Genomic DNA, 20,314 nt, shown 5'->3' on the forward strand with positions numbered 1-20,314 from the left:
GGATTTCATTCTGATACCAGACCACCCAGGCAGCTAGCGTGTACCAAGAGCGGGCTGAGCTCTGTCTGGAAGCCATATCTGAGAGACTCTGCTGCGGATGCCTGAAGCCACATGTGGGATTGTCAACCTGCGGTGGTTTCTCTCTGCCCAACAGGGACAGTTGCAAGAATGTTCCCCAATGACTGTAACTTGTGCCTGTGTGGAGTGAGCGCGTGCTCCATCATGTCCGACTCTTTTCAGCCCCATGGACTGTAACTTGCCAGGCTCCTCTGTCCGTGGAATGTTCCAGGCAAGAATACTGGAGTGGGTTGGCATTTGCTACTCCAGGGGAGAAGGGAATGGTTACCCACTCCAATATTCTTGCCTGGAGAATTCCACGCACAGAGGAGCCTGGCAGGCTATGGACTTTCACTTTCTCTCCAGGGGATCTTTCCGACCCAGAGATTGAACTGGTGTTTCCTGCATTGGCAGGTGGAGTCTTTACCGCTGAACCATCTGGGAAGCCCTGTGCATGTGTGGAGGTCCCCTCTGTCCCCCAGAGCAGGGGGGGGACATAGGGACTACAGCTAAGACCCAAGAGAGAAGATCCGTCTCCCCTTAGGGGCTTCTAGGTTCCGGGTGATCCCCGGGAGGTGGAGCTGAAGCCTGGGCACGTTGGCAAGTGCAGGAGGAAAGACTAACTGCTGGACGGACAGCTTTGCTGGTAAATCGGCCTCCCCAGCCACACTCTCGAAGACTGTGAACTTCCAAGGGGCTTCCAGGTCATCAGTAGGCCCCTGGGGAGGGAAACCTGGGAGTCACATCCTGTCAGGGCTGCCAGGACCCGAGAGAGAACTGTGGTGCCCTATACCAAGGTCACAGGTGTGAAGCCCTGTACCAAGGTCACAGGATAAAAATCTCTGGGACTGACCAAGCTCCATAGCAACTCTTGCCGTGAGCCTCTGGATCTAAACCAGCCAGTTCCCTGATCCCACATTAGGTAAAATATCCACCCTATAGCATCCTAACCAATTACCTAATGCCACCATTCCAGTAGGAATTTCTCTATCTTGAAGCTCTGAAAATTTGGCTACTAGCCTGTGAAAAGATTCGACTCTCCCTTGAGTGGGCCTGCTGTTCTAACAGCGTCTCCCACTCTAATAAACTCTGTTCGCCTCTCATTCTGCCTCGTGTCTGGAAATTCTTTTCCAGCCCGCGCACGGACCACGACAGGAACCATCCTCTGGGGTTCTGGCAGCTCCAGTGCCCTCTGCTTGTGGATTATGAAACCAAGGCCGGCACACGGGAGGGGCTGAGCTGAGGCCCACAGCAGCCCTTCCTGACCTCCGCACCCGGCCAGGCTCTCCCATCGCCTGAGCCTCATCTCTTCCACCACCAGATGGGAAGCCCTGAGGAAGGTTCCGTCCCATCCGAAGCCCGTCACACAGTACCTGGCACACAGTAGGTGCTCAGCAAACATGGTGGGTGAGTGTGACATCAGCAGTGTTTCCTCAACACCTAATTTGAGGCTCCCCACTTGTGGAGTGTTTTCTGGCCCCCTGGCCTGCTCCCCAGAACCCCAGAACTGCCGCCTCTTGCGAACTCCTGCTGGTCCCGCCCCAGGTCAGCACTTGAGAGCCCGCTTTGTGTAAGACGAAGGCCCCAGCACCCGAGTGACCCCTACTGTGTGATGAATGGGTGTGGTGGGGGACATACTGCCTGCTCTCGCTGGAGCCCGTGCCTCTGGCCTTGGGTCTCTCCTGAAGGGCCCAGGAAACCACATGAAACCCAGGCTCAGGGCCTCCTCCCCTGAAAGCTGGGTTGACTCTCCCAGTCAGCCGAAGAGGAGACCGAAGTTCACAGTGGTAAAACTGGGCTGTCACTCTGCCCCTGAGCATCAGGGCTGGGATCTGAACCCAGATGTTTCTGACTCCAGAACCCAACCCTTAAGCCCATAGCGTGCTGTCTCCTCCCAGGGGACCCTGGAGAGGCCCAGGACGGTAGGATCTGCCTACTTGCTCCCAGCATACTACCGAGGGGCGGAAACCATACCACAGGCTACGTTGCACACCCTTGCTATTTGGACAGGCCTCGGGCCCTGAAGGAAATCACTCTTGGCAGGAGCGCCTCCCGAGGGGGAGCTGCCGTGTGGGCAGAGTCGGAGCCGGGACCTCCTGGAGCCAGTCCTCTCTGCTGATCCAAAACACAGGTCCACACAACCTCACGCAACGTCCTGAGGCAGTACTGACTCAGTCAACAAGCACGTAAAGGGCGCCAACTGTTTACAAGGCCATGGAGATGAGTAGTTGACCCTTGCTGGGCTAGTGAGGAGGGTATGTGTGCGCGTGCTCAGTCGTGTTTGACTCTCTGTGACCCCATAGGCTGTATCCTGCCAGACTCCTCTGTCCACGGGATTCTTCAAGCAAGAATACTGAAGTGGGTTGCAATTTCTTCCTCCAGGGGATCTTCCCAATCCAGGGATCGAACCCATGTCTCCTGCATTGGCAGGCAGATTCTTTACCACTGAGCCACCAGGGAAGCCCACTGGGGAGGGGCCATCACAGGACAGATCACATGCTGGTGTGGAAGAGGGGACCCTGCCTGCCTTGTTCACATTTGGGTCCCCAGCATTCACCACAGTGATGAGTTGTGTGTGGGATAAACGGATGGATGATGGATGATGGATGGATGACTGCAGGGCCGGGTGGTCTGGGTGATACCCGTCTCGCTGAGCCTTCACACCACAGCCAGACCCGGCTGGACCCCTCTCCAGTTAGAAGCTGCCTTGATGACCCCACTATCCCAGGAACTGATGCTCCAGATTTCCTCCCCAAATCAGCCTGACCACCATGAGATATCTTTGGAGTCTCATGCTTTATATTGGGAAGGGATGGAATTTTACTTTCTGCTCTAGATTTGTTTTAGCATAAAAATATTTTCCTTCAACTCCTGGAGCACAGATTTTGTCCTAGGAGGTGGTGCTTTGTTTGTCCTGTGGTTCAAGTTCTCCCAACTCTGTGTAGTGACGTTTTCGAGAAATCTGAAAAGCTGAGATCGACCTGGGGTAATGTCCACATTCCTTGGCTGGCCTTCAAGGCCCAAAGGTCTGGCCTCTGTTGCCTCTGAAGCCCACAGTGGTCACTTGGACTGTCACCCTCGACAGCACAGGACTCTGTGTGGCCCCCCCGAACCCAATTCAGCTTGCTTCATCTGAACTTGTACTAACCCTCAGGATTCAACTCAGCACCTCCTCCTCCAGGAAGCCCTCCTGGCTTTGCCATGGCCTCCATCATGCCTCTCATCAGACTTCCAATGTAGTGTTAGAATAATCTGTCCACTATACAATGCAGCAGCTGACAAAAATCCAATCCATATTATCTTAAGTTGGAAAAAGAGGTGGGATGGATTGGTTCACAACACTGGGAAGACACGGGTGGAGCAAACCTGGGGGTGACGGGGATGCTTGGAACTCTGTGCCTCTTGTCTAAGTGGCTTCTTTCTCTGAGACAGGAGGCCTGGCTGCCTGCTCCCCAGGCAAACACACCAACAGCTCTGAGTCACAGGAAAAACACTCTTTTCCACCAGCTCCAGGTAGAAAATTCCAGGGAAAGTGTATCAGTCCAGGCACCAGCCCAGTCCAAGCTCACATAAATTAAGACTAATTTGAGGAGAGCTGCAAAGGGGGCTCTTAACAGACACCTGGGTCTATGAGGGGGGCAGTACTGCTTTCGGACCGGGTGGAGGGCTGACTCCACCCCTAGACCTGAAGAGCTGGTGCCAGGGAACAAGCGCTAGAACCTCAAGGGGGAGAGATACGCGGGGAGTCTGGCTGCACAAGCACTGTGACCTTCCTTTAAGGACACGGCCAGCCCAGGGGACCCTTCACAGCTGGGGTAATAAATTTCTCTGTCGCTCCTGTTCCACTGATGGATCCAGCTGGAGCCGGGGGGCCTAGGGAGCATAAGATGCAGTCCATGCAATCTCCTGGGGCCCAGACCAGGGTGGGGGTGGAGCAGGATGCAGAGGTGGGCAAACAGAAGACCCTTCGTGTATCACCTCCTCTCCCTGGACCTCTCCGGGGTAGGGGAAGGGGCCTGGCCTCCTCATGGTGGGGGGTGGGGGAGGGAAGAAAGGGAGAGGGAGGTGAACCCCATAGTGTTAAGCCCACTCAGCACCCCAGGCCTCAGGCCAGGGCCTGCCACGGGCCTCCTCTCAACACTGAAAACTAAATGTTGAAACAGATGAAAGAGGATGTTGCAAAGCCTGGTGCCCACGCCTGCCGGGCTGTGTTCAGCTGCCTCCTGGGCAGTGAACGAGGCCCCAGTTCCCAGCCTGGACTGCAGGTGAAGCAGGCAGAGGGGCATCCCTGCAGGGAGCTGCTGGGTGGATTCTGGGGGGCTGGAGAGGGAAGGGGCAAGGAGGACTAGACACTGTGGAGGAGAGAAGAGACAGGCTACAAGAGTCCCTTTTTAGGAAAAATGGAGCCTATTTATGAGTCACCAGGCCATCCCAGGGCAGAGGCTGTGACACGGGCAGACCATGCAGACACGACCCTCAGAGGGGAGGCTGCAGCGGGCCCTGGGCCTCAAACTGCCTCCAGGTTGCCTGAGGTCCAGCCCAGGGACCGTTCCGCCGAAGGTGACTAGTGTATGGCACCTGCAGCCACTCATAGCTCGTCTGTTCAGTTCGACCAGCTTGGACGGCAGCTCAGATTCAAGAGCTGGCCTGAATCTATAAGCTGATTGCATGTGTCTCCTCTCTCTAACCTGACTGTCACATATAGGAACCAGGATCAAGTCTTCCTTGACTTTTGTCCACTTCACGTAGCACAATGCTGCACATAGTAGGTGCTCAACAAATGACTGATTAAGAACTCATGAATGTTCTCCTTGGACAATGAAAACTGCTTAGAAATAGTATAGAAAGTTAAAGAGAGACCATAAGCTCACAAGCTGGAATCAAGATTCCCAGGAGAAATAGCAATAACCTTAGATATGCAGGTGACACCACCCTTATGGAAGAAAGTGAAGAGGAACTAAAAAGCCTCTTGATGAAAGTGAAAGAGGAGAGTGAAAAAGTTGGCTTAAAGCTCAACATTCAGAAAACTAAAATCATGGCATCTGGCCCCATCACTTCATGGGAAATAGAGGGGGAAACAGTGGAACAGTGTCAGACTTTATTTTTTGGGGCTCCAAAATCACTGCAGATGGTGACTGCAGCCATGAAATTAAAAGACGCTTACTCCTTGGAAAAAAAGTTATGACCAACCTAGATAGCATATTCAAAAGCAGAGACATTACTTTGCCAACAAAGGTCCGTCTAGTCAAGGCTATGGTTTTTCCACGGGTCATGTATGGATGTGAGAGTTGGACTATGAAGAAAGCTGATGGCCGAAGAATTGATGCTTTTGAACTGTGGTGTTGGAGAAGACTCTTGAGAGTCCCTTGGACTGCAAGGAGATCCAACCAGTCCATTCTAAAGGAGATCAGTCCTGAGTGTTCTTTGGAAGGAATGATGCTAAAGCTGAAACTCCAGTACTTTGGCCACCTCATGTGAAGAGTTGACTCACTGGAAAAGACTCTGATGCTGGGAGGGATTGGGGGCATGAGGAAAAGGGGACGACAGAGGATGAGATGGCTGGATGGCATCACCGACTCGATGGACATGACTTTGGGTAAACTCCGGGATTTGGTGATGGACAGGGAGTCCTGGCGTGCTGCGATTCATGGGGTTGCAAAGAGTCGGACACGACTGAGCGACTGAACTGAACTGAACTGATAAGCTCTGCTCTAATGCAGGATATTTTCTGTAGCACTTACCTAAGAGTGGTTACAACTCATACATATCAGAGATTGTCTTCAATTTAAAATAATAAATGTGTCTTTTAATAATAAAAAATAAAATTCAAGAGCTGGGCAACTGCACCTCTGCGGTCTCTGGTGTCTACCCCACCTTTTAGGATTTTGTGAAAACCTTCCATGGCAGCCCATGAAGTCATAATATTTGCAAGGAATCAAACCACGGCTAAGACTGGGGAGGCTGTGGTGGCCCTGGAATTTTGGAGGCACTAGGAGTAATTTTAGCGTTTGCTGTGGGGGTGGGGGGGCAAGTAGAGCACTCCGGTCAGGTTTATTTTCAGGAGTGAGGGGACACCTGTGGACACGCCCTCTTGCCTCACCTTCTAACTTTGCTCCCGAACACAGGTGGGCGGCGGAGCGGATGGCCTGCAAAACTGGTTGTAAACACAACCCTCGGCTTGGGTTTCTCGGGGGATGACTTGCTTCTGAAATAGCTTGATGATTAGAAAAACTTTTGGGTGGATGTTCCCTCTCCAGAACACAGAATAACAACTGCTAAAGTGGTTATTCCTGTTCACTAGGCGGCCCTGATTTCTAAGGCCTGGGGAGCACCAGGTGAAAAGTCTGAAGCTCTCCGGCGTGCTTTCAGCTCAAGTGGAGGGCCACGTGGGTCTGGGTGCAACTGTTTCTCCTTCTGGGAAAGATCCTCGTGCTGATCACAACACCCCAGGGATGGACAACTGCCCCCCCCCCACCTCCACCACCACCCAACCTCATCCAGGGATCAGTCCAGAGCTGGGTGCTACCTGAATTCCCATGAGCAGAGGCTTTGGGGCAGGGGTCTGATTAGACAGGGGAGCACAGGATTTGAGGGTCAGTGGTTAAGGGGGCTTCCTCAGTGGCTCAGCAGTCAAGAATCTGCCTACGAATGCGAGAGACACAGGTTTGATCCCGGGATGGGGAAGATACCCTGGAGAAGGAAATGGCAGCCCACTCCAGTACTCTGGCTTGGGAAATCCCACAGGCTAAAGTTCACGGGGTCGCAAAAGAGTTGAACACGACTTAGCAACTAAACAACCACCACCACCACAACCAGGGTTAAGAATCTGCCTGCCCCAGCAGGGGACACAGGTTTGATCCCTGATCCAGGACTACCCCACGTGCCGCCAAGCAACTAAGTCTGTGAGACGTAACTACTGACCCCACATGCTCTACGGCCTGTGCTCTGCAACAAAAGAAGCCACTGGAATGAGAGGTCCACGCACCGCTAGAGTAGCCCTCGCTTGCTGCAACTAAAGAACAGCCCTTGCGTTGCCACAAAGACCAGCGCAGCCACATACACAGACACACACACACACACGCACACACGCACAAATTACCAAAAAGGGGCGTGTAGTCCTTGCCTTGAGGCTACATCGATTGCGCAGCACTTGACACACATCGAGAAAACCCCAACTGTTCATATCCAAGAATCTGCGGGGTGCTCCGATGAGGGGGAGGGACGAGAGCGGGCCCTCCAGGCACCTCCTGGTGCTGACACCACAGTGACCCTTGCTGGACCCAATCAAGTCCTCCCTAGGGTGTCCCAGGCAGAGCCATGAGCCCTAGGTTCTCTCTCCCCTGGGCATCCCAGGTCACCGAGATGCTGTGAGCTGTTGGCAGCCACGATCCCTCACAGGAAAGGTCATGTATCGAGGCAGGAACGAGGCCACCATGCACAGTAGAGTCGCCAGATGAAACACAGGACACCCTGGGAAATCTGCGTTTCCTGTGTGCACATGCGTTTAGTCGCTAAGTCATGTCTGACTCTTTGAGACCCCATGGACTGTGGCCTGCCAGGCTCCTCTGTCCATGGGATTTCCCACAAGAATAGAGGAATGGATTCCCATTTCCTTCTCCAGGGGATCTTCCTGACCCGAGGATCACACCCACATCTCCTGCATTGGCAGATGGAGTCTTTACCACTGAGCCACCTGCATTTCAAGTGAACAACAAATAATGTCTTAGTCTAAGTCCATCCCAAATGCTCCCTGGGACATACTGCTACTAAAATGACACTTGGGGACCTCCCTGGTGGTCCAGTGGCCCAACTTTGCACTCCAATGCAAAGGCCTGGGTTTGATTCCTGGTCAAGGAACTAGATTCTGCATGTCACAACTAAGACTCAATGCAGCCAAATAAATATTAAAAAAAAAAAAAAATCTTTAACAGTCAACTAGCAATTAAAAACATTTTTAAAAATAAAATGGTTATTTGTTCTTTACCTGAAACACAAACTTCACTGGGTGTCCTGTGGACCTATTTGCTAAATCTGGCAGCCCCAGTGAAAGAGGGGCCTAACAGCTTACTGGTGACATTGGCTGACTTCCCTGACTTCGGTCCCGCTGAATCTGCCCCACCCTGGCCCTTCCGAAGAGTGGAGCCAGGATGTCCTTCTTTCAGATCTAGTTTGAGTTGGGTTTCTGTCACTTGCAACCGAAGGAGTCTGGGTTAAAATAGCAAGTGATGGCCATCATTCAGGAAAAAAGTAGCCTGCAGCCTGGGAATCAGGGGGCTTGGAAACCCAAAGTGTGGAACCCGGGCTCAAGAACTCTTTTTTTTTTTTCTTATTGTTCTGTGCCAGGCCTTAGTTGCAGTAGGCAGGATCTTTTAGTTGAGGTCTTAGTTGAGATACGTGGGATCTAGTTCCCTGACCATGGATCAAACCCAGGCCTCCTGCATTGGGAGCTTGGAATCTTAGCCACTGGACCTCCAGCGGATTTCTGGGCCCGACACCCTGGCCTGCAGCCTCTTCTCACTTCTGTTTCAGGGTTGTGCTGGGGATACAGCCTGTGATCATACTGACCCCGTGGTTCCCTCCTCTCTCTTCTGCCCTAGCGGCTTTCAGCTTCCTTTGGCATCTCCTTTCCTTCCTAGGCCATTGCTTATTATTGTGTTTATAATTATTGTCATATCGGGGTTTGTTTCTTGATTACAAAGTGGTTCACAAGCACTGAGTCATTTTAAACCTCACTGTAGCCCACCAGGCTCCTCAGTCCATGGAGTTCTCCAGGCAAGAATACTGGAGTGGGTTACCACTTCCCTCTCCAGGGGATCTTCCTGACCCAAGGATCAAACCCATGTCTCTTACATCTCCTGCGTTGGCAGGTGGGTTTTTTACTACTAGCACCGTCTGATGAATGCTAGAGATAACTTAAATGTTCAACAGCAGAGGAGGGGACATGCTTCCAGGAGGCTTCCCGTCAGTGGATCTCACACTTGTGTGGAAACCAAGTATGAAGACCACGGGGATGCGTGGAGAAGGCTCACAATGAAATAAACATAAAAAATAAAGGCTACCAAACCATGTGACACAGAGATAGAGCATCTCCTGAGAGAGGGAGATTGCTGAACATGAAAAACTACTAGGTGGGGTGGCAGGCACTGCAGACAACTTCATGTTTTTAACTTTTTTGGCCATGCTGTGCAACATGCAGGATCTTAGTTCTCTGACCAGGGATGGAACTTGTGCCCCTTGCAGTGGGAAGCAAGGAGTTGTAACCCCTGGACCAACAGGGAAGTCCCTTAATGGTGTCTTTTTTATACATAAATGAAAATCCAAATGAGAAAATTCAGTTTTTCCAACGTGCCTCCCATCTTGATTGGAAGTGAGAATGGGGACAGACCTCAGCTTTGGGGTCCCCCCAGTAATGAGGGACGGGGGATCCTGGTGGGCTGCCATCTGTGGGGTTGCACAGAGTCGGACACGACTGCAGCGACTTAGCAGCAGCAGCAGCAGCAGCAGCAGCAGTAATGACAATCACAAAGAGAATCAAGGAAGACGAGGGGACAGCAGTGAAAGCCAGGTCCCCCAACCCCAGCCAGGCCCCCCGACCCCAGACTCTGTCCTGGCCCCCAGATTTGGTGGTAGCCGACAGGTCTTGACGACAGTTACCTCTTGACCGTCAGTGAAATGAGGTCTCCTGCCCGGGCTGTGGTGGCCAATGCTGTGGAAGTGGTGGACTCTTAGCGGTGCGTGGCAGCCACCTTGAGGTGTGGCTGTGTCCAGTGGATCAGAGGTGACCTTGGAGACCACTTCTAACAGAATGTGGGGCTAGAAGTGACTGGAAGGCTACTGAGAAGTCTGCTAGTGAAGAGGACGCGGACGAGAAAGAGGAACTTGAAGAGGGGTGGACGGTGGACCTCCCAAATAAAGGGCAGATGGAAGGGTCAAGAACACGAGGAGCAGAGGCTCAGTGAGGACGTGAGCTTCGGGTCACCTCTGCTAATATTGCTCTGCTAACACTTCTGCAGTGGAGGGGACTGGATTGCAGTGATTTAACATTCATTCGTGTACTTTTTGGCAGTGTATGAATTCACTTATAACGAGTATGCATTATTTTACCAAAATACTGATGCTTCCAAAGGTGCCCCGACCGACACCCACCTCAGACATCACAGTGAATGCCCTCCAGGCGAGGCCTGCTCCAAGAGTGATCCGCCAGGTAGGCTGACGGGGAGATGACGTCCCTCAGGCTGCTTGTGAACTTAGGAAACCCAGTTGTCTTGCCCCCCACTGTCTCTCTCAGGAGCCCAAGGGACCCTCAAGCAAGTGGGGACTGGCTGGCTGCTCAGATCCACCTGTGATAGGTGCGGGGTAACTGGGTCTGCCTTGCCACACCCTCTCTGAGCACACACATGGCCCATCACACTCCGTCTCCCAGAAAAAATAAAGAGCAGGGATTTGGGGGAAACAATTTTATTGTTTAAAAAATAGATGGTACATTTGACATACAAAAAAGGCATTTTAAAAACTCTGATCTGAATATGTCTCATTGTCAGAGGCATCGTTAAAAGTGTCCAGTGTTTCCATAAAAGCCAGGAGCAGTTGCTCTTTCTGCAGAAAGGTGTGGCATGTTCATGCCATTGGCCGGGGTGGGGGGTGGGGGGTAGAGGAGGGGTTATGGTCATGGTCTCCCACCACCCGGGGGAACAAACAGTCCCTCCAAACTAACAGCTTGCCTGTCTCTCTTCCCTCCCGACAGAAATCCTGTTTGGATTTCTGTTTCCCCGCACAGGACAGAATGCATGGACACAACCCAGATTGCAACACACCATGATTTCAGAGCCCACACCCCCCATCCAGGGGGAGCCCCATCCAGGGCTCTTCCTGGCAACAGCTGCTAAGCACAGCACCAAGAAGGCTGGAAACCTTCACTTGGGCTCGGGAAGCAGTGGCTCTCGGAGCCGGCAGAGGCCCCGTGATGTCTGCTCTCACCCCGTCCTTCCAAACCAAGGAGGGGTGGGGCAGACTGTGCAGGTCATGTCTCAGAGATGCGCCTTCAGCCTTGATTACCAGCTTCTCCAGGGTCCTTTCCTCTTATACTCGAGTACCTCACACCATTTATAACGACCTTTCTAGACGTCCGTGGGGTACAGCTAAGGACCCAAACTGATGAACATACGTAGTTCTGTTTACACTTCTGTTTCTAAAGCTACCAGTCGCTCAACCATATTCCATGTGACTTTCAGTGAATGGAAGTGTATTTATCCCTTCCCATGCCAGAGGGACAGAAAAGATGCAGAGATTTCCTTTAGAACACCTGAGAGCAAGGGAAAGACCATCACGAATCAAGAACCAGCACCAATAAAAGCAGCATACTTAATTGAGATCTCCGCCCCTCCCCATCTACGGGACTCACGCAGGTACAGCACTGGCGTCCGCTTTACGAGAGATGGGCTCCTGGAAGTTGGCTGGAGAGGACAGTTCATCAAAGGGGTCATTCCCCCAACTCCTCCAGCTTGCTGTGAGGTCAGAAGTGCCTCCTCCAGTCTCAGGGCACTTTTCTCCTGCGCTGACAGTGCTCTTGAGTGTGCACCTTGCTTTGCAATGAGCTGAGGCATCCTTAAGAGCTCCTCACTCCGGCCCCACCTGGGGTGCTGACAGCCAGAGGCCAGAAGCCTGAACCTCTGGACAGGGGTCCCGGGATGCCCTGGAAGATGCACATCTTCCAAGAACACAGGCTGGTGTGGGTCCCCACGGGCTTCCTCTGGTGAAGATGCCTGGCACTGGGAAGGCCTCTAGAGCAGGAAGAGCAGGAGGCAGGATTTTCATCTCACATGGAGGTGACACAGTGTGCAGCAAAGGACCACAGAGGACACGCTGGTGCCCAGCTCCAACCTCCAGGTGAGCAAGGGAAAAGGACCACAGAGGACACGCTGGTGCCCAGCTCCAACCTCCAGGTGAGCAAGGGAAAAGGGCCACAGAGGACATGCTGGTGCCCAGCTCCAACCTCCAAGTGAGCAAGGGAAGAAGAACCACAGAGGACACGCTGGTGCCCAGCTCCAACCTCCAAGTGAGCAAGGGAAAAGGACCACAGAGGACACGCTGGTGCCCAGCTCCAACCTCCAAGTGAGCAAGGGAAGATGGACCCTGGACTGGCAGGCTGACGCCTGGGCCAACGCTGGCCCATCAGTGGGGCACAGTGTGGGGACAGGTGGGGTTCTTGAAGGAATGGATCCATGACCTCAGTCAAAACACTCAGGGCCTCCTCAAGAGCTGACCTCACTGCAGATCCCTCCTGATGCTGTCCCTGGGCGCAGACCAGCTGCCAAACAGGGATGAGGTTGGAGGACCCACCCTCTTCCTCATGGGAATCTCAACTGCCACGGCACAGCTGCAGCCTCGAGGGGAAGTGGGAGGTTCCCAGAGGGGAGGTGGGAGAGCTGGGAGAGGGATGCTCTTCAGTTCAGCGAATCGATAAGGGGGGGCGCGGATGGCCCCTACTGGGCCACACAGGCAGCCACCGCGAGACACAGCCGTCTCTCAAGCCTCGGCCCCGCTGAGTTTATCTTTTGTGCGGCGGGCAGACACCAAGCTCGGGGACCTGCCACCACGGCCCCCTCACCCTTCTGTCACCACTGGCCTTTCCTGTGACTTGTTCATTCTCAGACACAGACACACTGCCCGGCGTGGACTGAGGTCCGTGGGTCCCCGTCTGCTTAAGATAAAAATAGAGCTGGTAAAGCTGATGCAGAGGCTGCTTCTGTAAGACTGTGTGTATTTTTGTCAAGAAAAAAAAAATCTGTTTCTGAAAACTGACTTGTAGGAAACCGCCCCTTAAGTTTCTGCGGAAGCGTCTCCCTCCCTTCTCAGCCACACTGTCTGGTTCTCTACACAAATGGGGAGGAGGAAGGTCCCAGACCGGGGAGACCGGGCCTGCGAGCTCTGGAACAAGAGCCCCCAAGGGAGTGTTCTGAAATCCCGCCCGCTGGCAGAGCCTGGGGTGTGCTGGTCCCCAGGAGGCCCGGGACTGGGAAGAAAGCACTGTCGGCAGAGGAACGAGAAGTGGGGCAGGAGGACAGGACTGTCCTAACTTGCAGTTGGCAGGAAACTTTGCTCCAGGAGCAACATCAGAATCTAGCTTATAGCAGCTGGGAAAGTCCCTAAATCTCTCCCTGCAGCAATTGGTGATAAACCTGCTTCGGAGAGGAGGATGTGAGCCGGCCTCCAAGAGGAGGGGCTGGCCTCCTTTTACAGGCCTGCAAGGCCGCTCCAGCTGCCTGGACTCCGTCTGGGAAACTCTGGGAGCCGCACTGGGCTCCCTGGGAAGGAGGTGGTACCGCAGGATGGCTGGGAGCACATGTCTACAACTCTGCAGCCCACATCCAATTTAGAACTGGCCTGTTGTCATTAGACAACTCCAGTTTCAACTTCAAAATCATCAGTCAATCAGGATCCCTCTACCTCCTCACGGGGTTGTTGTAAAGATTAAACAAGACCATACAGCAGAAAATGTTTAGTACTGAGCCTGCCACCCTCTGTATAGAACCCATTACCCCTCTGTATAGGACACATCATCGCCGCTTCCAGAAGCCCTGGGGCTCTGAATGATGCGTCTTCCATCACCCTCTCCTCCCCTCCCTCGTGATGGGAGCAGTGAGCATCCCACCACAGAGGCTGTAGCAGCATCAGTTGAGACCAGCCTGATGCACGAAGCTGCAGGAACAGGAAGCCTGGGTACCAGTTCCAGAGTGCTCATGAGCATCCCTGTGTGAGCTGGGTGCCTGTGCTCCCTTCCAACACTTGGGACCTCGGTTTACACAACAGGGTAAAGTCAGATTAGAGCAGCATGTTTCAAACTATGGATCAGCTTGATTTAGTGAATTATAAGCAGTATTTTTTAAAAAAGAATTTTTTTTAAAAGAAGGTATCCAGAATTCTCAGGATGAGAATTCATTTATGGAACTTTTGCTTGAGATGCAGATTCATGCGTGAGTCTGAGCGCTGACTCATGATGAAAAGTGTTTCTTGCTGTGGATCATGACCCAGAAAGTCTGAAAACCACCAGCACAGGATAGGAGAGAGAAAAGGGGAAGGGGAGCGGGAGGAAGTGGGAATATGACAAAGGGCTCCCAGTGGACTAAGCTGGTGTAACATTATGACAGCGCTTCCTAGATGGTGGGATGGTGGGGGGGAGCTGCGAGGGAGGTTCAAGAGGGAGGCGCATGCGTGCGTGCTCTCTGCAACCCCACGGACCGTAGCCTGCCAGGCTCCCTGTCCATGGAATTCTCCAGGCAAGAATACTGGAATGGGTTGCCATTTCCTTCTCCAGAAGATCTTCCTGACCCAGGGATCGAACCCACATCTCCCATATTGGCAGGTGGATTCTTTACCACCGAGCCACCAGGGACGCAGCACAAGAAGAAGGGGATATGTGTGTACAAAGAGCTGATTCATTTTGTCGTACAGCAGAAACTAACATTATAAAGCAACTGTACCCCAATTAAAAAACAACAACAACAAAACCCAGAGCACTTGATTCTGGGAAGGAAACCCTGGCACTTCCTGCCCTCGCCTGGCCCCTACACACGCTCTCCAAAGATGAAGGTGCATTTTGAGGCAAGGTGCTCCTCTCAGAACGAGACATGCCTGGCTCAGGCCCGTGGTAACTCGCTGTTACTCAGAAATGGTGACATCAGAAGTTTGCTGGCCCCTTATCCTGCAGCGACACTTGGGCACGAGCAGGTCCCTTTCTTTCTCACAGAAGAAGTTCCTAAGGAACAGATTGGGCAGGGGGAGGGGAAGGGGGGGTCCTCAGTGCTAGGGATCCAGGGAGGCTCAGGAGCCGGGGGTGGGGGGGGAGAGATGAGCATCTTTGTGTCCAGACAGTAGGGGTAGTCTGAGGGCGCCCCCATGTGGCCAGATGTGACACCTGCAGCCACGTGTCCACTCCCACAGTCCACTCCCATCAGAAGCCTCAAAGCTAAAAACACTGATTTTCAGAAAGGGAGGAAACTTTCCCACCTGGGAAACGTGCTCTGATCGGCCAAGGTGAGTCTTCTGGGCATTAATACTGATGTCCTGTCTGGATGGGGTCTTTGGAGGCTGGGGGAAGCCAAATGTTAATGGGTACCTTTATGTGCAGAGCCCCCGGCCAGCGCCCACCTCACGGGCAAACATCTCCAAAGCAAGAATTCTTGTAAATTCTTGAAGAAGTATGAACAGCCTTGAAGAAAGTGCAAACAATCAAAAGTTGAAAGACACATTTCATGATGCTCCTTCTTGTCCAGGAAAGCCCTTGGTGTGACCTTGACACTTTGTATCTGCCTGATCTGATACAAACTGTGCCTATAAGATGGGGAAGCTGTTTCACACAAAACCCTGCTTTATCCTTCACTGATGTAACTTGGGCTCTGCAGAAAGCTGAAATTAAGCGTTTTGAGAATTTTCACTTTTTTATAAAAGAATTTTGTAGATGCCTCCTACCACTTGGGGGTTTCAGAGAAACAGCTGTTATTGGCCCAGGGCTTCTCAGGAGCACCCATTTACTCTAAATGAGAAGCTTGACCGGGACCACCTCCCCCAAGTCTGCAGTGTTGTGTTAGTGGTGAGGTGAGCGGTGGCAGGAGGGGCTGGCACACAAGAGGTCATTGCCTCCACAAGGTAGTGTGAGAGGGTGAGCAGCAGTTGCCCCTTCTCGGCACTGACAACCAGCGAAGGCCCTGGGATGGCGGTGGACTGCCACTGCTGATGTGGGCTGCAGCCACCCTGCCAGGGAGGCCTGGCTCCAGCTGGGTGAGGGTCAGAGCCCCTGGATGGTCTGGGTGCCCTGATATCATATCTCACTCCCCCCAGATGTTACCAAAAGAGAAAGATTTAACTGGATCTTTTCAGGTAAAACAAGAGGGGACGCTGAGAGCGGAAACACTCACTGGGGAAGTCCCGAGACAAAAGGATCTTCTTCAGTGTGGATCCCAGGAATGGTCTGACCAACTCTGTCCAGTGAGTTTCAGTGTTTCACGCACAGCTGTCTGGCTGTGGTGGCAGGTCCACGCTATCGGCACCCGCCCCCCACAAAAGACAGGCTCCAGCGGGGCCGAGGCTGGGGCCTAGCGGCACATGCCTGGGGCAGGGCTCCTCCCTGATGGAGCCGGGGAACCGGCGCCTCCTGCCATTGGTAAAGTCCACCTACTGAGAAAAGGAGCCCCACAGCACACTCGCAAGATTCCTGGATCCGTTTCCACATCCTAGCGTTTGTTGCTAGGGTGTCTGAGGGACAGCAAAGAAGCAGAGGGGGTGGGAAGACCTCCCTGGTGGAGGTCTAGGAAGATGGGACCTGAGATGCAGAGCAGGTGGAGGTGGCCCTGGAGGGGACAGGACAGCAGGCTGAGCTGGAGGCTGGAGAAAAAAAGGACGGAGGAGGCGGCAGCAGGTCCTAGCAGGCACTCGTGGCTCCAGGTGGGAACCTGGGCTCCAGCATCCACACTCTGCTTTTCTGCTGGAGGCAGTCCAAGGCTCCTGGCCCACAGGTACCTCCTGGTTAACCACCCCCCGACTGCACTCCTGCTCTGGCGGGGAGCTTTCAGACGGTCCTGTTTGCGCTGGTGGATGCCCACACGTAACTGCTGCAGGTCTTTTCTTCAAGTGGGCATTTCTCCCGACTTGGCTCTTCGAGAGCAGAGCTGCCATCTCTTCCTTGTTCCATGGGGACCCGCCACCACTAGACGGGGACTGTCACAGGATTGGGACAGGGTCTTGTCCTTCCCTGCTGAGGGCCTGACCCTGAGGTGTCAGATTCCAGAGAGGAAGTCACGCATGGGCAGGGGGCAGGACTGAGAGGGTAGAGAGAGGGTGAATGAAGGGAAGCACGGGGGTGAGCAAAGGGCCAAGGTTCCATCACCCCAGAAACGCATCATAATCCATGTACCACACCAGCTGGCCAGAGTCCGGCAGGACACCCGAGATGGGCCACTTCTTGGGCTCGTGGCCCACGCGGCTGACCAGCATGGCAATTTCACGCTTCATCCTGCCCATGACCAGCACGGCCACCTTCCGGGCACGGTTGATGAGGGGCAGGCTGAGGCTCATGCGCCGGTGCGGGCTGGAGGGGCTCGTGGTCAGCACCACCAGCTGCTCGCCGTCCAGGCCGGCGGGCGACTGTGGGAAGAGGGAGGCCGTGTGCCCATCGGTTCCCATGCCCAGCAGCACCAGGTCGAAGCTGCCGTTGGTCACAAGGGCAGAGATCTCCTCGGCATAGGCCTGGGCGCCCTGGTCCTCCTCGGCACAGAGCCGCTGGCGCCGGTGCACGGGCATGGGATGGACGTTGTAGTGAGGGACCCGCACGTGCTGCAGCAGGTGCGTCTGCAGGCCCTGGAAGTTGGACTCGGGGTCCCAGAGAGGCACGCAGCGCTCGTCCACCAGCCACAGGTGCGTGTGGGCCCAGGGGAAGCTGTAGTGCCCTGTGGCCAGCTGCTGGAACAGGGCCACCGGGCTTGAGCCACCCGAGAGAGCCAGGTGGAACTTGCCAAAGCGCCGCACGGCCCGCACAGCGGCGGCCTCGATGTCACCCGCCAGCCTGGCGATCAGCTCCTCGGGCCAGGCCGAGATCAGCGGGCTCTCTCGGTACTTGGCCCTGAGGACCTGGAAGTCACTGGGCAGTGGAGCAGAGTCCAGCCCCGGCACCAGCTGCTCCGGCAGCGGCTGGGAGAAGGACAGGTGGCCACCGCTGAACTCAAAGTTCAACAGCTGCCCGTTCTCTGCTCCTCCTGGGTAGAAGCGTGGGACCTCGTGGGCCAGGCTGTCCAGCAAGGGTGTCCAGAAGACCCAGGAGGCCAGCAGGTTCTCCGTGGTGACAAAGGAGTCCTTCCGGCAGTGGAAGATGTGAGAGATGAGCAAGGAGTAGGCATCCTGCTCCCGCACAGGGCTGTAGGCATAGTAATCAGAGAGTGGGAGACCGAAGAGGTGCAGCCCGGGCCGGCCCTCTACTTCCTTCCAGCTGGCGGAGGGCAGGGCTGGCTGGAAGAGGTTCCTGCTGACCAGCACGGCAGGGCTGCCCAGCTCGCCGTGGCCGATGTAGAAGATGATCTGCCGGGGCGGGCAGCGGCTCTGGGCAGCGACCCAATGCTTCTCGCTCTGGACGCAGAACGCCTGGTTCTTGAACAAGATCCGCACGTAGCTCACTCTCTCGTCCAAGGCTTTGCCCGACATCAGGATGAACGGGACACCCTCCCAGCGGAGGTTGTCTATGTGAACAAGGATGCCTGGGGTGGGTGACAGGGGGACCGCGGGGGTGACGCTCCAGCACAGGACCCGGGACCTCCCGGCCGGCTCACCTTCCCCTCTTTCGTTCCTGCTGGCCACCCTCCTTTTCTCTGCTTCCTCCTCTGGGAACCTCTGGCCTTGCTATGCTAACCTCACCCCCACCTCTCACCTCTTCTATTATCTTCTCTTCCCAGTCGGTGCTCAAAAGGCAGCCTCATGGGCCACCTCGGACACCCATCGCCCTTGAGGGGCCTCTCAGCGCCATTGTCCCCAAAGGGGAGCTGGGCTGAGGGGCTCCAATTGGGAGATTCTGCGAGAAGTCTCATGGGGCAGGGGTGGGGTTGCAAGGTGGCACTGATGCTAAATGGGGGTGGGGGGAGGTATTCCTAGGGAAAGGTGCTTCCTTCCTGTCTGTAGAGCGCCGAGAATGTGCTGAGGCCGTCAGATATGGGGGGTGCAGGGGAAGGAGAGGGGGAGCCAGGCATCTCAGCCACAGGCTTGCAGGGAACCACTGTGCAGCTGAGGAGGCCTGCAGGGGGCCATGGCGGTGAGAGTCAGACGCAGAGCGCCCTCCAGACTGAGCTGCAAACCTGGTTTTCCCACGGCCTATCTCTGCGTGACCTTGGGCACATTTCTAGCAACCTCGCGGAGCCTCACAGCCCCTCACCTTTAAGTGAGGATGACACCGACACCTCCCTGATGTGTTTGCATGGAAGGATTAAATGAGATGATGTGCATACAGCGCTGGCACGTGGTCAGCGCCCGACCAGCAGCCGCTGCTCTGCTGCTGGGGGCTGTGATGTCAGTGTCAGGGAGCCGGCCATGCCCACAAAGCTCTGAGCCTGTGCAAGTGCCCCAGTGGGCACCTGCCTGCCTGGCGTGCTGCGTGCCAGCCAGGTGTGCCCCCGGCCTGCAGCCTCTCTGGGGGCTGGATAAGCTCCTCCAGGGCAGAGCCAGGTCTGAGCCCAGCTGGGCGAGCCCTGGAAACATCCGTGGACTGAACAGAGATCACCACTGAGGTGTCTGTCCCTCTGTCCAGAGGGAGCCAGCAGGTGACCTGCTGCTTTAGGCTGGCAGAAGGCCAGGGAGGCAGGGGCATCTCTCACTCGCCTCTAAGCACTTTGGTAAAATCCCACTTCCAGCCCCTCCCGACCCACCCTGAAGGGGTCTGTGTTGGGAGGACTGCTTCCACCTGGGGGTGGGGGGGCGGCCCAGCAGCCCGTGCCCAGCCCTGGGGGCCCACCTGCGAAGGTCGGCGTCAGGCTGTGGAAGCTGTCTGGCTTCTGCAGCTCCCTGCGCACCTGCCCGCTGTAGGCCTGATACTGGCCCAGCACAGCGCTGTGCCTCTGCAGGCCCCGCAGCGCCTGGAAGGCCTGGAGCTTGTGCTGCAGCACGGACTCTGGGCTGCTGACATTGACGGGCAGCTCCATGGCCACCAGTGTGAGGACCTCCGTCAGGTGGTTCTGCAGGACGTCGCGGATGACGCCGTACTCCTCGTAGAAGCTGGTGCGGCCTGGCGGGGGGGTGGTGCGGGAGGAGTCATAAGGACCGGGCACGTGGCTGACCTCTGCCTGTGCTTCCTGTGCCCACAGCCACACTCCCTAGTCTGAAGTGCCAGAGCAGAACAGGGCAGGAAGGGGGTGGGTGGCCCTGAGCCAATGAGACCCACCCCACCAGGAGGTGTCAGACCCCGTGGGCCTCTCCAGGCCTCTGCCTGGGGAAGGCTCTGGTCCCGGGAAGCTAGGCATCGCCGTGAGGGCCTGGGCAGCTTGCTGGTGCGTGACCCTGGGTGAGTCACCTGACTTTCAAGTCTCTGCTCCTCATCCTGCCATCAAAGGGGGCTCACTGTCACCCCCTACCAAGCCCACAAAGGTGCCAGGTCCTTGCCCTCAGCTTATAGTCAGGGGGAGGGGGGGAAGATGGGAGGGAGGAAAAGCCAATAAAGACATTATAGACAGAGTTCATGGCAGAGGGTAATAAGGAGTCCGCTCTGAGACATGCAAGGGCAGTCCTG

The 20,314-nt window shown here is 55.0% G+C and overlaps 1 protein-coding gene across 1 annotated transcript in view; it reads right to left on the reverse strand.

The window, feature by feature from the left end:
• Positions 1-9,768: 9,768 nt before the first annotated feature.
• Positions 9,769-20,314, reverse strand: part of H6PD (hexose-6-phosphate dehydrogenase/glucose 1-dehydrogenase) — a 40,175-nt gene continuing 29,629 nt past the window's right edge. Inside the window, exons 4-5 of the mRNA XM_055582388.1 lie at positions 19,544-19,813; positions 9,769-18,299 (exon numbers count right to left, since the gene is read on the reverse strand). Coding sequence (XP_055438363.1) covers positions 16,936-18,299; positions 19,544-19,813 — 1,634 coding nt within the window. The 3' untranslated portion in view covers positions 9,769-16,935. The remainder of the gene's footprint in view (positions 18,300-19,543; positions 19,814-20,314) is intronic.

Source organism: Bubalus kerabau, chromosome 5 (genome assembly GCF_029407905.1).
Source record: "Bubalus kerabau isolate K-KA32 ecotype Philippines breed swamp buffalo chromosome 5, PCC_UOA_SB_1v2, whole genome shotgun sequence".
Lineage (NCBI taxonomy): Eukaryota > Metazoa > Chordata > Mammalia > Artiodactyla > Bovidae > Bubalus > Bubalus kerabau.